This window comes from Protopterus annectens, chromosome 7.part0, assembly GCF_019279795.1.
Source record: "Protopterus annectens isolate FY-2018-M chromosome 7.part0, PAN1.0, whole genome shotgun sequence".
Taxonomy (NCBI): Eukaryota; Metazoa; Chordata; order Ceratodontiformes; family Protopteridae; genus Protopterus; species Protopterus annectens.
In genome coordinates this window covers 347216066-347232515 of record NC_056739.1, presented here as the reverse complement: position 1 = coordinate 347232515, position 16450 = coordinate 347216066, and the positions used below count along the sequence as shown (strand labels likewise).

Here is a 16450-nt window from a genome sequence, read left to right as displayed (position 1 = left end):
TTACATAGTTAAAAAAACTCACCAACAACTTGACTCTCTGTTAGGCCAAACTGTATCTAATAATGCAAGATCTGATACTGTTGTTATTCCTCTATTCTTCTCATGCCCACCTTCCTCTACGCTCGACCTGAACTTACAAACATTCAGCTAACTCATCTAAACAAGCGTGAACAGTGCTACAAGTTAGCAACATTTTCAACCAACCTCTCCAGAGATCACACCATAGTCATAGAACTCTAGTAGCTTGAAATACTCCACCAACTCAAATACTTTCAACTCCCTAGTACATAAACCAAATGGCTGCCCATCCCTAACAAACCTCATACAACCTTACCATCCAACAAAAACTCTGTGCTCTTCAAAGTGCTACTGCATATATTCAAACCCACAACTCTGCTGGTCAGTCCCTCTGCTATCACCTAATGTCCAATACCTAGAACTCCATCATCCTGTCATAAGTGTTACATTGAAGCCTTTCTGTTCAGGCCTCCACTGAAAATTGGTCATATTCCAAATCAGACTTACGCAGTAAACAAAAGCAATACATACATCAAAATAAATAAAGATGTCCTCAAAACACAAACAGTTAAGTCAAAAGCAACAGAGTACAGTTTACCAAAAGCAACATCCCACTTAAGGATATATAAGAACCTAATAGGTCCTAATAAGTTTGAAGGTCTGTTTGTACAGAATGGCTATTCCCCTGCACCACCTGTGTGTGTGTGGGGGGGGGGGGGCAGCTGTACCCTTCACACCACCTTTATTTTATATTGGGCCACCTGTAGAGAAAAAAATGGTGGATATTTTTATTTTGTAAAAACACACACTTCTCTTAGGTTATAGAGCCCTGCAATGAGAATATAAATGTAGTGTTGAATGAAAGGAGTGGGTTCCCACATGGAAGGTGCAGGGGTTTGCTCCCTTTGCAAAAGGAGATGATGTCATACTCTAAAAGCACAACATCCTATACTGCATGACTTTCAGGAGGATGCAACTTTCAGTCAAAATTTTTTTAGCCTATCCTGAGTTGATATAAACTGCTCATACCCAGAGCAAATAACATAAGCTTAGAAAAGGCAACAGTAATTCTACTATGAGACAGGAGGGAAGGACTACTGGTTAATCAGCATTAACAGCTTATCAGTAGGAAGGGAAACAGGAAGATATAGAGGTCAAAACATCATTTCACGATACTGAAATCAATATTACTGTTAATATCCCACCTCTTTTAATCAGATGAAAAGCTAACATGACCCAAGGCATTGTGTAGCAGCAGGAAAAACATGTTAAAAATGACCACAGAAGTGTAATAATTGTGTGACTTATTTTCAAAGCTAAGTACTCTGCTAGATGTTTCTTATGCTGTGATATCCCATCCGTCATGTTTAATAAGCAGTCAGTGCACAATGCTATATAACTGTGAGTACACAAAGGCACCAATATGCAAAGGTCATGGCATGATACAACATCGAACCCCTTGAACATCTTGAGTTTTGATTAATTCAAAAGGAACTTGGTTTGTTTTACAGTCCCTGTTCTTTTCTTGTTTTGTTTCTTTCTAATTACATTTTTTTTCCTCAGACTGAGAGTTTCTTGACAAATTTCAATGTTCCTTCTATGTATGCTGCTTTCTCACATTTTTTACAGCATCAGAAAAGGTTTGAATCGCTTGAAGATATACTTTCAATAGTTTGCTAGATGAGCTGTACAGTTTAAGATTATCCACACAGAGGAGATGATATGACATTTGTCATAATTGTTTTCCTGAATTCGACCTTTACTCCTATTTTTAATTTGACAGGCAAACACCTTATTGGGTTGAGATTAAAGTAAAACAGCAGGGATGATAAAGAATCACCCTGGAGCATTATTCTTTTGAAGTGGAACCAAAAAACATTGGCTTTCCCCTTCCTGAATCTGCTCAATTGCCACATTAAGGCTATAATGCCACTACCAGTTATATATATTACAGATAATTTTGAATTTCTCTCATTTTGGATGAATCACTCCAAGAAAATAGGTTTCCCTCATATCTTTACAGTTCTATTACAAACTTTGTATATTACTCACCTTTTTGCTTGCCAAACCTATAGGGGCTATCTTCTTAAAGAAATACATATTTTCCAACTTGGGAATTCATTTGGAAATATTTAGAAATGTTAATCAGAAGTACATGTTATTGCACGATGCTTGCTTGTCTCCTCATAATGTAGCATCAGTGGCTAAAGTACCTTCTTTATTTTTCTCAGTATACAATGATAATTCATTCACTGATATATTCAAACAAAAGTGTTTGGTGTCATATTTAAAGGGTCTTAAAAGTCACACTTTCTAACAAGCAAGACTTTAAATGCTATTGCTGTCTTTTAGGTATACTTCTGAACAACATGTTCATACAAGCTTAGAAATTAATGTTTTCAATATTACAATTCATACTTTTTTGTGATTAAGAACTGGTTAAGTATTGTCATTAAGATTAGACGATTTTTCTCAGTTATCTTATAGAAATAATAAATCAAAAGTCAGTACAAGCGGAAACACTTTATTAAATCAACAAAACAAGCAGAGATGAGCGCCGGAAGCACTTTATTAAAACAAGCAGATATGAGCGCCGGAAACAGTTTATTAAAACAACAAAACAACAGAGATGAGCACTTTCGCAACACGGTTGCTTCTTCAGATATAGTAACATAGTTAAAACATACAACTTGTATATTAAAACAAATGAAAAACAACCAATCATCACTTCCATATCTAGTAACATAGTTAAAACACACAACTTGTATATTAAAACAAATTAAAAACAACCAATCATCGCTTCCAGATCTAGTAACATAGTTATAACACACAACTTGTATATTAAAACAAATTAAAAACAACCAATCATCACTTCCAGATCTAGTAACATAGTTAAAACACACAACTTGTATATTAAAACAAATTAAAAACAACCACTCATCACTTCAAAACTCTAGCTGTTAGAGCTGGTTTTAAAGGGACATTACCATTCAATCCAGTGCCCCTGTTAGCAGCAAGTGTATAAATGCATTTAACTTCTAAACATTCAGTATGAGTCTTTACATCACCTCCTTTTGCAGAAACCTTGCACTTCTCAAGTACCATGAATTTAAAACTATGTGCACCGGGCTCCTTCCTTAACAATATGTCTAGCCAGTGCATTCCTGGGATAACCCTTAATAATTGCATATGATCCCTAAAACATCTGTTGGTCTTGCCAACATAGTATGGGCCACAGATTTCACACACAGCCAAATCCACGAGATCTTTCATATTACAATTAGCAGACAGCTCAAACACAAATAAGCATCCACTCAGAGGATGTATAAAATAATAGTCAGTCCGAATGTAAATACATACATTTCGTGCCCCACGTGGGTATGTCCCAGCCCTTCTTTCTCTAACTGGCTCTATACATAAATTTTTAGGAGCAACCAGTTTATAGCAAAGCATCCACTTTAAGAGATGGATTATTCTTAAAAACAAATTGGGGTTCACCATCTAGGACCTCTCTATATTTAGGGTCCAACAACAAAATCTTCCAATGCTTTCTAATGATCTCACACACAGAGCTGACATTACTTGAGTATGTGGGGGACATCCTAAGATGATTATCCCTATAATTCACATTACTCACTGCTGCATCACTAGCATCAAAGTATGGTGCAGCTCTATCATGCCTTTTAGAGAGGACTTCATTCTCTACCTGTATAATATCTAAGTTAGAGTATCCCCATCGCTTATATTCCTTTGTAACCTAGCAGCCCTAAAAAATTGTCCTTTCATAACATTCATCTTCATTCATTTTAGGATGCATACTCCAGGCATGCAATTTATTTTACAAAACTCCTTAAACAGAGTTGTAGCTAACCTACTACCATTTCTTGTAATACGTACATCCAGAAAATCAATAGATGAACTAGATTGATTACACATAAATCTAAGAAATCCTGTAGTACCCTCCAAATATCTGACAAAAATAAGTTCATCAGCTGTACCAGCCCAGATAAAAAATGCGTCATCCAGAAAGTGGCTATAATAAAAAAACCTTACTTAAGAAAGGGTTGCATGGATTAAAAACATATGAAACTTCCCAGTAATTGAGCACCATGTTAGCATAGCTATTCACACACATGGTGTCCATAGCAACGCCTACGTTTTGAATAAAATACCTGTCATTAAACATAAAAACATTGTTAGTCAGTACCAGCTCGAATAAAAGACAAATCAATCCAGTCTTATCAAAGTCATAGCTAGAACATATACCTAAAAATTGTCTAACAAAATCAGTTCCAACATCATTAGGAATTATAGTAAACAATGAAATGACATCCATGGTCACTAAAGCATCATTACAATCAGCTCTTTTAGCAAATCTCTTTAGAAATTGTTTAGTATCTTTTTCTATCAGTTGAACTGCTCCTTATCCTAAGTTTTGGTCAATATCTTCTGGAAATGTCAAGTTATGTCTCAGTGTGTGGAAACTTCCCAACAAATGTCTGTCATATATGAACAAGTATCCTAATTTGTGGAACCACTAGACAAAAATTTATAACAGATATAAATCAGCAGATCACTGAGAGGATGCTTCTTCCATTAGGAGAATCAAACTAGGTACTGCAGGTGTGCGGTTCATTGCTTGTCTAACTTGTCATTACAAGAAATATATCAAGCATCCTATTTTATTTGTTTAGCTCAGCTAATATACACCTCAGGTGATGAAGAGCTTTTGGTGCAGATTCAGGAATTTGCAAGGTGTAATAATAAAATATGGTAATATTTTAAGAGTTACATATCTGGTGATCCTGCATTCTCAGTCAAAGACCTGCTTCCATTTCAGATACCCACAGTAAATTATATAAACGATAATATTTCTTAACAATAGCAATGGTGTATTTTATTTACTTATTTATTTTTGTTTTGTATAGCAATGTTTATATTACCTAGATAATAAAGAGCTACTGTTTAACATATTTTCTTTGGTAACAATTATATTTTTAAGATTTATAGTATGTGTGCATCTATGTTCACTGATGAAGATTTGTTCCAATACTTCAGCATACCTACAATTTACATTTTAAATATAGTGCATGTTGAAAGTTATGCTAAAACCATAACTACATAATGTATTAAATTTTTTTCTGTACCAGCATGACAAGTTATTTAACTTTTATATATGTAGAAATTTTTTTTAGTAAAAAAATGAATTAAAAAAAAAGAATCTCCCTGGAATATACAGTATTGGATGCAGGCCTTTTTAAGCCCAGTCAGTTTTTCTTTTGGTGCCTAAATTAGCCTATCCCATTTGGTTAGGCACTGGCCTTACCCATCTAATGATTAATAATTATATATTACCCCTAAATAAAATAAACGGGATCATACTATAAATTGAGGGGACCTATGCATGGGATACAGCATTTAGGAGCTACCTCTGTTCATTAGAAGTACAGGGGGCAGTCCTGGGGAAAATTTCTCTTTCCCATTCATAGCTCTAAATTGCACTTGAATATAGACAGGGACATGCTTTGCTTTACATGGATGGGGTGTCTGTTTCAGGGCAGTAGTATTCTCTGCAATATATGCCTGTCCCTCCAAACCATTGTGCCGATACTGCAGAAAAGGTTTAGATCCCTACCTAGTCAGAGTATTTTTGATGCCATTTAACTTGTTGATGTTGTAAATCATCAGTACTGGGTCAGCGTATTGGTTTTCGCACAAATTGGGAATCTAGGTGCACAGTCTGCATCACTACAGCAAGAAAAAACAACAAAAAACAAGATATAGGAAACACCAGACCACAGCAGATAGTATCAAATAAAGCTCCAAAGTTTAATACACAGTACAAAAATGGTGAGCGCTTTTGTAGCCAGAGCTACTTCATCAGACAACTCAATAAACTCCACAGGGATTTTTAAAAACAGCAACAGCCTATCAGTGTCAGTTCCCAATAAACAAATTACCAAATTCCTAATTGCACCACCTCTGCATACTAGCTGACCTTTCTCAATTACCATGAATTATTATGTTATGTGTTGTCCCCGATACTAGCCCAGCCAGGGCATTAGCAGTTAGGAATTTGGTAGAGACTAAAGAGCTTGAATGGATTATCAGGATGGGTGCCAACATGCGCAAAGGCCTGAATGATAAAGTTTGTATCAAATTATTCGGTTCATAAACCACTATGCAGATAAAGTCTCTATATATGCACATTTGTGTATTTTTATTCATTTTAATGTTTTATTAGTTGATATGTCTCTATCTTTTGCTTCTCCTTTAAATCAGTAGCTATTAAACTAATTGTTTATTGGGAACTGACACTGATAGGCTGTTGCTGTTTTTAAAAATTGGAATGACATCCGCGACACCTGTACCCGCACCCTAAAAGCTGCAGTGTTTAGCTACAAGTTCAATGAAAGCTTTAGGGGTGAATTCATTCCTTTTCTGCAGCAACCTGCGAAATACCTCCTCCCTATCGACAAGGCATCTACACTTAGGGGATGATGGTGGACAACTCATAAGTCTGGCCCGCATATCCTCAACATGGTTCTGTTCCAGGCAAATTACATGCAGAACATCATGTAGAAATAGCTGTTTCTTGCCAAGCAGACTCCTCAACCTCCTATGCCAGCCCTCAACACTATTTTGTGTACATGGATATCCCATGGTACACGTATGTGCCTGATTCCAAAAAGCCACTTCAAACAGTGGTGGTGTGACTTTAGTGGAGTACTGTCTCATGCCACATCTCCGCAGTCTGCCCATTAAGTAATTTGTTTTAAAGAACTCACATAGAGGTTTCCCATGTGCAGGCATTTCACTCTGGATTTCTTGGAATGTGTCCATGACACCGTTAGGGGGTACAAAAGCCAATGATGGGATCTGTTCACACAATGAAGCAAATTGGATGTCATTGCCAAACTCCACAGTAAGCCGCAACTTCTGTATCTGACTCCATATGATCTCAGAAAAGTGGAACCAGCACCCAAATGCATGTGGATCTGTGAGATTCCTTTTAACACTATTAGCAGCTTTCTCAAAATCACTCAAAACAATGGCAGGCTTGAATAATACCCCATGTTCCTGACAAAGTTGCAATAAAACTCTCTAGAAATAGTCATATGTCTGCTCAGATTTTGATGTCAAAACCCCATATACTGCAGGAAATACCTTACCATTAATATTCACCCGTAAATTACAGTGCACAGTATGTAGCTGCTTACATTTGCGGGTATTTAAGGGAAATGTACCATCAATGAGTATTACCTCACTCGAACAGAGTATATGTAGGTTACTCACAGTAGTGATGATGACAGCTGGTGGGGTACCCTCACTATGTTCACCCCGGCCTATTAGGAATGACCCTGACTTCCGTGGCAACATACCTGCTGTCAAGTCTCTCAATATGATCTTTTCTGTGTCTTGCACCTCCCTACTCTTTCTGCGTAGTCTGCGTACTGACTGTTTAAGAGCATCTGTATTTGGCAGTGGTAACTATATCAGTGGAGGTGCTTGCCATCACCTCAGATACTATCCTGCAAGGGTCCTCCTGACAGACCACAGCACTCCTCTTAATGTCACAATGTACCTGCGCTTCCTCATATCTCTCCAGAGTAGGACCATGAAAATGGCCAGTACTTTTTAATAGATGTTCACCTTCTGCTACAGTTTCCCCTACACAATGGCCCTTACATTTGGCCTTGAATTTTCTAGTGCAAAACCAGTAGTTCCTGCCACCTCTACTTCTTTCCAAGTAGTACTGGTAGCCATCTATATTCAGCAGCTTCTTGCCCTTCTGTGTTTTTGGTGGTGGTGTACGTGGACCCCACTATGCCTGGGGTTGTTTCCCTGATATCCGACATGCTGACTATATGCTTGTGACCTATATGTGGGATACATAAATATCACTAACTATGGCTATCATTAAAAATGTACGGCCCCTTTACAGTTCTGTTTGATGCTACTACACTTACCTGGTATACGCAGCCATCCACCATTACATACGCTATCTACCTACTGTATATGGCCCTTTAAATTGTGAGCCTCTGTAGAATATGCGCATTAATATAGACATAATGTTGTTTCCACTACAACCGTTTGATCGACGGTTATATGTCTGACAGCGGAAGGTTGACGGTGTTATGATTGTCAATGAAAGGATGTTAGAAATCATTAATTTTGAAGTTACAACTGTTGAACATTCAACTGTCATGTAAGTTTAGACCTTTTGATAGTAAACCTATATATATATATATATATATATATATATATATATATATATACATATATATATATATATATATGCGTGTGTGTTTGTGTATATATATATATATATATATATATATATATATATATATATGTATGTTAGAAGTTCACTGCAATATCTGTGCTTCAGGTTTTCCATTTCACAGGGCTCCCTATTGAAATGTCAACACATGAAATGCTGAGTGCCGACAAACCAAAAAACGACCAAAAACATGGAGAAAAGTGAATCTCAAAAATCACTCTTCTCCTTTTAACTTATTTTTTTCAGGGAGACCAAGCCCCCCCCTACCCCACCCCCAAAAAAAACATATATATCAACTCCAACATTGCCATACCTCTGAGAAATGGGAATATTCCAAGAAATGGCATCTCGGACTTAGCTTATGTAAGTCCGATCTTTCGGCTATTCAGTCTCCACTTTTCGGGACTTGCTCTGCCAGGTCCAGACATTTCAAATGGCTACCATTTCAGAGTCTTTTATAAGTTTATTTTTCTCCAATAGCAGTTACTTTATTCCATTTCATTTTCTTTTTGTAAACATTTTTACATTGCTATACGCAATGGAGTCTCCACAGAAGTTTCTTCAAAAATATATTAATAAATTCTGTGTCTGATAGTGGTACTAATTTTGCTGTTGTTTTGTTCCCCACATCCATCTTTGGATCCCCAGGATATTTCTATGCCTTCTGAGTTTTTTTTTTTTCTTGTTAAGAATTTTTACTGCTCTGTATTGTGTCGCTATGGTTGTTCAATCTCTGGGTACATTCATTAAGCTCCAAAAAATACAATTCAGTGTAAAAGAAGAGTCACAAACTGGAAAAGTTGCACTAGAAGCTACTGTTTTGAATACTGTGAAGAAATGGATTAAACTAAGCTGTACTTTTTCTCAGGAAATCCTTATCTAAAAGCCGGTATATGTAGTATAGATTGATTAGGAAGAAATGTGAAGTCATCCATTCATGGAAGGCAACAGAAAATGCAAGTAATACATTACAAATACAGCTGATTGGTTATTTGAAACTACAGTAAAAAAAAAAAAAAGCAAAATATTGTTGACTGTAAACTCTCTCTTCCAAGCAGACAGTAATTTATTTATTTAGTTATTTATTGACATTTGATTACTGGGAAAGTCCAACTAGGTATAAGCCCATTTTCAGTGGGGACCCAAGTTGAAAAGCTCCAAATTATTACACTTAAAAGAATCCCAATCCCTCAGAGACACACGCTTCAGGGATCTAAACCTTGTCATCACAATGAACAAAACATGCTAGAGGGACAGGTTCCTGACCCAGAGACTCCCCAGATTCTGGAATAGACTGCCCATACATGTCAAGCAGAGCGCCTCTTTGGCCCTCTTCAAAAGGAACCTTGATGACTGGATGGGAGATAGGAAATTCACCCTGGGGATCATGTCAGTCACCCTGCTAGATAGGGGTCCAGGGAAGTAAATACTGTGGGAAGAAATAGCCAGGGAATTGTTATGGCTAGGCTTGTATAGGCCCTAGGGCCGATAGCCTAGTACCAACCTATGAACAAAAGTTTTTTTAAGAACAATAATTTTACAATCTTCAAAAATAAAACAAAAATATATACAGTTTAAACAATTATAACAAATTAGACATAATATAAAAACATTTGTTAAGAATTTATACAAGTTATATGAAATTAGAGACATTTACACAGTTTATACAGAAAATAAAGGTAAGTTAGTCTAATGCAAATATGAAGTGAAGGAAAAGAGGCTTGTGGTATATTTAGAGAGAAAGTCAGGGAAGAGAATTAGCAATAATGAGGTGAGTGTAAGGAGGTATAATGAATGAAAAGGTACTTGTTCACATTTAGGGATATAGTTTATCCTGGTTTTGAGCAAGAACAGAGAAAGATTTTAGCTAGGAAGTCTTTCAGAGTGGTTTTGAAAGATGCAAGGGAGGATATACACCTAATGGATACAGGTAAGGAGTTCCAGGCTTTAGCAATTTTGCACGAGTACAGACAATGGCCGGTAGTAAGCAGAGTGCATGGAGTGCCATTTTACTGACTGATAACTATTGGACAAGTAGCTTTTAAACCACAGAAGGGTGGACTGAGAGAGACCTCATGAGAACATTTGAAGTAGAAGTTTGCTGTGGCAAACTGTGTCAAAGGCTTTAGACAAGTCTAGAAATAAGGAAGAGACTAGTTAGCCATAATCTCTAGCTTTACTGACAGTATCTACATAGGTTAGAAGGGCAGTACTAGTACTATGAGAAGACTAGAAATAAGGAAGAGACTAATTAGCTGTTATCTCTAGCTTTATTGAAAGTATATAGGTTAGAAGGGCACTGCTAGTACTATGAAAAGGACAGGAGCCATATTGTGTAGGAGGTAGAAGATCTTCCTGCAAGAAATTTTCTAGCAATTGTTTGTTTTTGAATACATTTTTCAAGTACTTTGGCGAGGGAAGATAAGATTGCTACAGGTCTAAAGTTATTAATGTCTGTTGAATTTCGTTCTTCATGTGGGCCTTTTTCCAGAGAGAGGGAGAGCGAGAATGTGGGATTTCTGGATTTACCTATTTATAAGGATTGAGAAAGGATAGGCAATGCTGTCGGCTGCTATTTATAGGTAGTCACATTGTAGGTCATCAGCTGAAGAAGACCACATTTTAAGTTTGTTTATAGGATGTGAGCCCAGGTTTGAAGGTGAAAGTGGATGTGGTGATACGTGACTATTGAACAGGGTTGGGATTAGATGGTGAGGAATACATGGTTAGAGATGCTACACTATCTATACAATATGAGTTGAACTGTATTGCAGTTTCGAGTGGTGAGTTATTGGGAGAGAGGTTTGGGTTGAATTTTTGGCCAGGATGTAAGATTTCTTTAATGAATGTCCAAACTTTTTTGAGGTCATTTTTAGTATTATTCTGAAGGTTATTATAGTATATTTTTTGTCTTTATTTATTTGCTTTTTAGTATGAGTGGGAAGCATTCCGAAGTTTTCAAGATATTGAGGTGTTTTATATTTCTGCCGTTCTTTCCATGCTTTTTCAATCATGCAGTAGCATTCTACTGTTTTTAAATAGCCAGACTGCATTATTTCTTTTCAGCCTCTTCCTTCTAGGAGGTACAAGGCTATTTAGGATATTTAGAAAAGTTGTATTGAATTCAATTACAGCATCGTCTAAGGGTTGGATTTTTAGGAAGTTCTAGTTAATACATGAAGTGTAGTAATGAACATTTCTGGGTTAAACTTGGAAAGGTTACGTGTTTTATAAATATGCTGTTTAACGGGATGTGTCTAGTTGTATAGATTGGAAGATGATCACTGAGAGAGTCTGATATTGTATTGTGGTGGAGTGTTTGCTAGGGCCTTATACTAGGATTCAATCTAATACAGAATTTGATGTCTTTCTATAATGTGTGTGGCTACTAATTACTTGTGTGAAACCATATAAGTTCATGCTAGATGTAGGGGAGTTAGAGTTTATAGCCATCCAATTGACATGCACATCACCTAGTAGTATTTTTTCTTGTGGAAATGTTATGGATATCCAGTGTAGGATATCTTTCAGTACAGCTGTATTGTTACCAGGGGGATGTAAAGGACAGTAATACATGTTTGTTTATAATTATTTATTTATTTTACTTATTTATTTATTTTACATTTGTTAACCGGGCTAGTCCAACTGGATATATTTCCATTTTCAGTAGAGGCCCGGGGAGAAAAGCTCCACATGAAGAAAAGGCAATTTATAATACAAAAATAGTAAATAATAGAGTACTGGTTCAGTATAAAAATTCTACATGGAAATATTATAAAATTCATAACCTATGGAGAAACAAAGGTTAATAAAAGCATTTAGAAGGTGAAAGAGGAAAGGAAAAAAGAAAGACATTCATAGTAGATATGCAAGACAGGGCAGTAGAAAAAAAAGGAAGGTAAAGATAGATTAATATGCATACGGCATAAATAGAGGAAGTAGTAGAAAAGAGAAAAAAACCTAGTTAGGCATAGGTAGAATCCCATTAACAGAGTGAGAGGGAGAATTAGGAGAGGAGAAGTGAGAGTATTTTGAGGAAAGCAACAAGAAGCGTGCTGAGCTAAATTTTGGTGTTTGTTTGTAAAGGGAAGTGTGGGAGGTACTGGGAAATATTAGAGCAACAACACCACCTCTCCTCTTTATACCATCATTTCGGATGATATTATAGCCAGAAGGTATAACTTTGGAGACGTTTATGCTGGGTTTAAGCCAGGTTTCAGTTACAGTGAGGATATCAGGCTTATGTTGGGTATTCCAGCCATGTAGTTCAGCAGTTTTATTTCTTATATTTCTAACATTTATTGTAGCAAAAATTAGATCATTAGGATTGGGGATTGGCTGTTGGGTTACAGAAGTGGGTGGGAGAGAATTATCTTTGTGCTCATTGTGATAGGATTAGGGTGTATATCTCCTCCTAGTTGGATTTTAGTATATTGTGGAATTATGCATACATGTTTTTTTGGAGAGGATTCTTGCACTTAATTTTGTTTTAGTTTGAGGTGAAATGCAATTAATCAGCCTATATTTGGAATAAAGATAAGAGGTGATATTAAATAGCTTTGGTGCAATGAGTGGAGAGTGGAAAGAGGAAGTATGGATAGGTGGCTAGGACAGAAAGAGATGTTGAGAGATGCTATTAAGTCATGGTAGGATGAAAGATGGCATAGTAGGAGCAGAAGAATAGAGGATAACCTGAAGAGTAGCATAATTAAGCACAAGAATCCATATTTTATAGCTGTCAGGTAGTAGGAAAGTAACAATGAAGAATGAAGCAAGAAGTTGCAGTACAGTAGGAGATTCAGTGATGGATTCTGAAAGCTTAATGAGAATAGATAAGGAGAAAAATATTTTCTATAAAGAAGAAATTAGGGTTTATTTGTGAAAAGAAAAATATATAATGTGAAATAGATAGGTACTGTTAAGGAGGGTTGTGATTATAAATGGATGTAGTGCAAAGCAGTATGGGAGGGAAAAAGGCAGTTGGTAATGGGCTAAAAATTAAAATAGAGATAGGGAAGTAGGAAATAAGTAGTAAGATCATTTGGTCAGGGTTTTGGAATAAGAATCACAAGCAAAATGTGTAGGTAGGTAGGGGAAGTATAATATTAAAGAAGAGGGTGAGTGTAAATTGGGGGTAGGGTAGGGGAGCGAAGTGAAGCCAAGCATAGAGAGGCTTCAGGTAACAGGCTTCCCACCATCAGGTCAAATTATAACTGAAAGCAATCAGTTTATAGCCAGAACAAAACAAATTGCAATAATATGCAAGTAAACCAGGTTGTCTGTCATTTCCTGAGACTAAATAACTGACATATGCAGTATGATCTATTAGTCAAGCAAATTGGGACACTGGCCAACTTAGTAAGAGGTCCTTAGAGTCCACGGACTATTTCACAGAGACTTTCAATCATAGAGCAGGCATGTATTTAACTGATTAAAGGTAACACGCATTAAGATTCTTCAGGATAAACAAGCTTACATTAAACAATGCCAGAATTCTCAGTGAAATTGTAGGTGTAGGGCATTTTGGCAAAGCTCTTACAGTACTGAGGTCAGATGCTGTGACTACAGGCTATTATGCAATGCCAAAATTCTCAGTAAACTTGTAGGTGTAGGGCCTTGTGGCAGAGCTGCTGCAGTATTGAGGTCAGATGTAATCACCACAGGCTATAACAATGACAACATTCTCAGTAAACTTGCAGGAGTAGGACCTTGTGGCAAAGCTTCTGCAATATTGAGGTCAGATGTAATGACCGCAGGCTCGGGTCTATGAAAGAAGATTGTGATTGAGTGTAGTCTTACACTGCCATTTGTTTCCCACTGGAACAAGAATAACTAGTAATTCTTTACATTAGTTTTTTTCTTAATGATCCATTTTCATTTGGCAATGAAATAATTTTATTTCTTTCTTCCTTAAAGTGATATCTGCATCAGCATCACAAGCTACATAGGCACATTTGTTCACAAAGAAACATGCATGCCCAAACACACATACATATGCACCTAATGTATGAAATGGCATTGTTTTATTCATCATATTTTGTAGACAAAAATATTGTAAAACATTGCCACTGCAAGTTTATCATACAGTTAAATGTCCTGAAGCTGTGTATCATTTTGTAGAAATGCTGTGATTATCTTACCAATTTGATCACCTCTTGATGTGGCAGAAAAAGCCCACTTCATCTGTACTAAATAAAACTGATTCTGACGTTATAATACCTCAAGTAGGTTATACTTAGTTGGGGCTGCTTTTCATTGTTTAAAAGTTTTGGCAAAATGGATTCAGAAAATCTCATGTCATCAGTACACCAATCAAATAATTATCTTCTTCACAAGATCAACCAATCAGAAATTATATAAGTAGCAAACTGATGACAACCACCATAAACTAGTGAGAGACCTGAGAAACTGGGTGTAGCTGTCATCTCAGCTTAGTGTCTCGTAATGCTATGCCACCTTTTTGCAATTTACAGAAATGTCTTAATTGGGTGATACACAAGTAAAGCCAATGTCATTAATTAAGCTAGGGGTGCATGACTCTCCCCTCATATGCTCTGGAGGTGAACGTTAAGCTAGAGAATGATTTGTGTTTTGATTCACCCTTCAAGTGAATTGCAGAGGAGAAAAAAATACAGTGGTGGATACAGGATACACAGAAGTCACATCCATAACGGTCACTCATAGACTAAAGTGACTGTGGGAGGAAAAATAAAAGAAATGCATAAATAAAGAAATAATAAGCCACTGTTGTGTATTTTTTATTATTTCAAGATATTAAGTCTTCCACAAATGTAAGGCCAAAAATAGGAATTATGCAACTAGTCAAAACTGGCCTGTGGAGCAATGCTTTGGTGTGTCACACATGCTGATGACTAGTGCATTGTTCATTGCAGTGAAAACAAATGGATTTCTGAAAAAAACACAAACTATCCATGTTTTTCTTCAAGATGTGGCCAAACAACACTTGATTATATTAAGCACTGGCCGCCCCTCATAGGTTCATAAGTTCAGTTGACAACCTTTTGATCCATCGGCTTTTGAACAGTTTAATTGCCATAATACTACATTGTTACTTACCCTTTCTGTACACGTATCAAAAGGTAAGGGGGGACTTTGGGATTTTCCGCAAAAATAAAAAAATTTTATGCAGCATGATGTTTCTCATTTGTTGGATTGCCATTTGACAGATGGGAAGTATATTACTAGGGGACACTTCATTGTAACCTCTGCATTTTTCCTGCTGTAAAATATCTCTTTTTCCTGCTGAATTTAGCATAACATGTAGTTTACAGCACTCTCATAAGAACATTTTCAGGACAGTTTACTGCAGCTGAAGACACTTAACTAACACTTGTTCCTCCATTTCCTTTTCGGCTTTGGTTCCAGGCATGGGTCCTATTCACATGAGCAACGTGCAGTGCTCTGGCATGGAGAAATCTGTCACTGAATGCAGTTTCCAGGAGCCAGTCTGTAATCATGAAGAAGATGCTGCCGTAAGATGCAATGTACCCCAGATGGGTTACAAGAACAAGGTAAGCTAGCCTTTTCTTTCTCAGAAAACCAAGAGATGCAAACTGCAATTTACAAAAGTTCTTGTTAGGGGAATGTGTCTAGTCTGTAAACAAATGAAAAAACATTGCATGGCTACATCTCCTTCATCTGCTAAGATGGTACTAATATTTATTAATTTATACATTTGTTAATCAGGATGAAGCACTGATTCCAAAAGACCAATTTCTAGGCTCAGCCTGGGTGTATGTCAGATGATCAAGTTTTCAGAACCTCAAAAATTTTAGGGGCGAGACCATATCATCAAGTTTCCGAAAACTCGAACATCAAAAAAAAAACACAAAAATCTACTTTACATATACCAGCTCCAAAATCACTACAGTGAAGAAAAGGGTAAATTTCCCAATCCTCACTGTGCCGCAATCTCCATTCAAAAGCTTCAGGTTTTCAAAAACTCAATCACATGGGCTTGACCATATGAATTCAGAGTTTCTGAATACTCGATCAACTGACAGGGATGCCTCAGCCAATGGTATACAACCAAGCGGAAAGTAAAACAAGGTTTTATTGCTAACAAAGATAAACAAGAATACATCTTTCAAAAATGTACATTATAATACATAATGACTATAATACATA

The 16450-nt window shown here is 36.6% G+C and overlaps 1 protein-coding gene across 1 annotated transcript in view; it reads left to right on the top strand.

Annotated features, from left to right (window-relative positions):
• The window catches only part of LOXL4 (lysyl oxidase like 4), a 412707-nt gene that overhangs the window by 335748 nt on the left and 60509 nt on the right, over positions 1-16450 (top strand). Inside the window, exon 8 of the mRNA XM_044076917.1 lies at positions 15689-15834. Coding sequence (XP_043932852.1) covers positions 15689-15834 — 146 coding nt within the window. The remainder of the gene's footprint in view (positions 1-15688; positions 15835-16450) is intronic.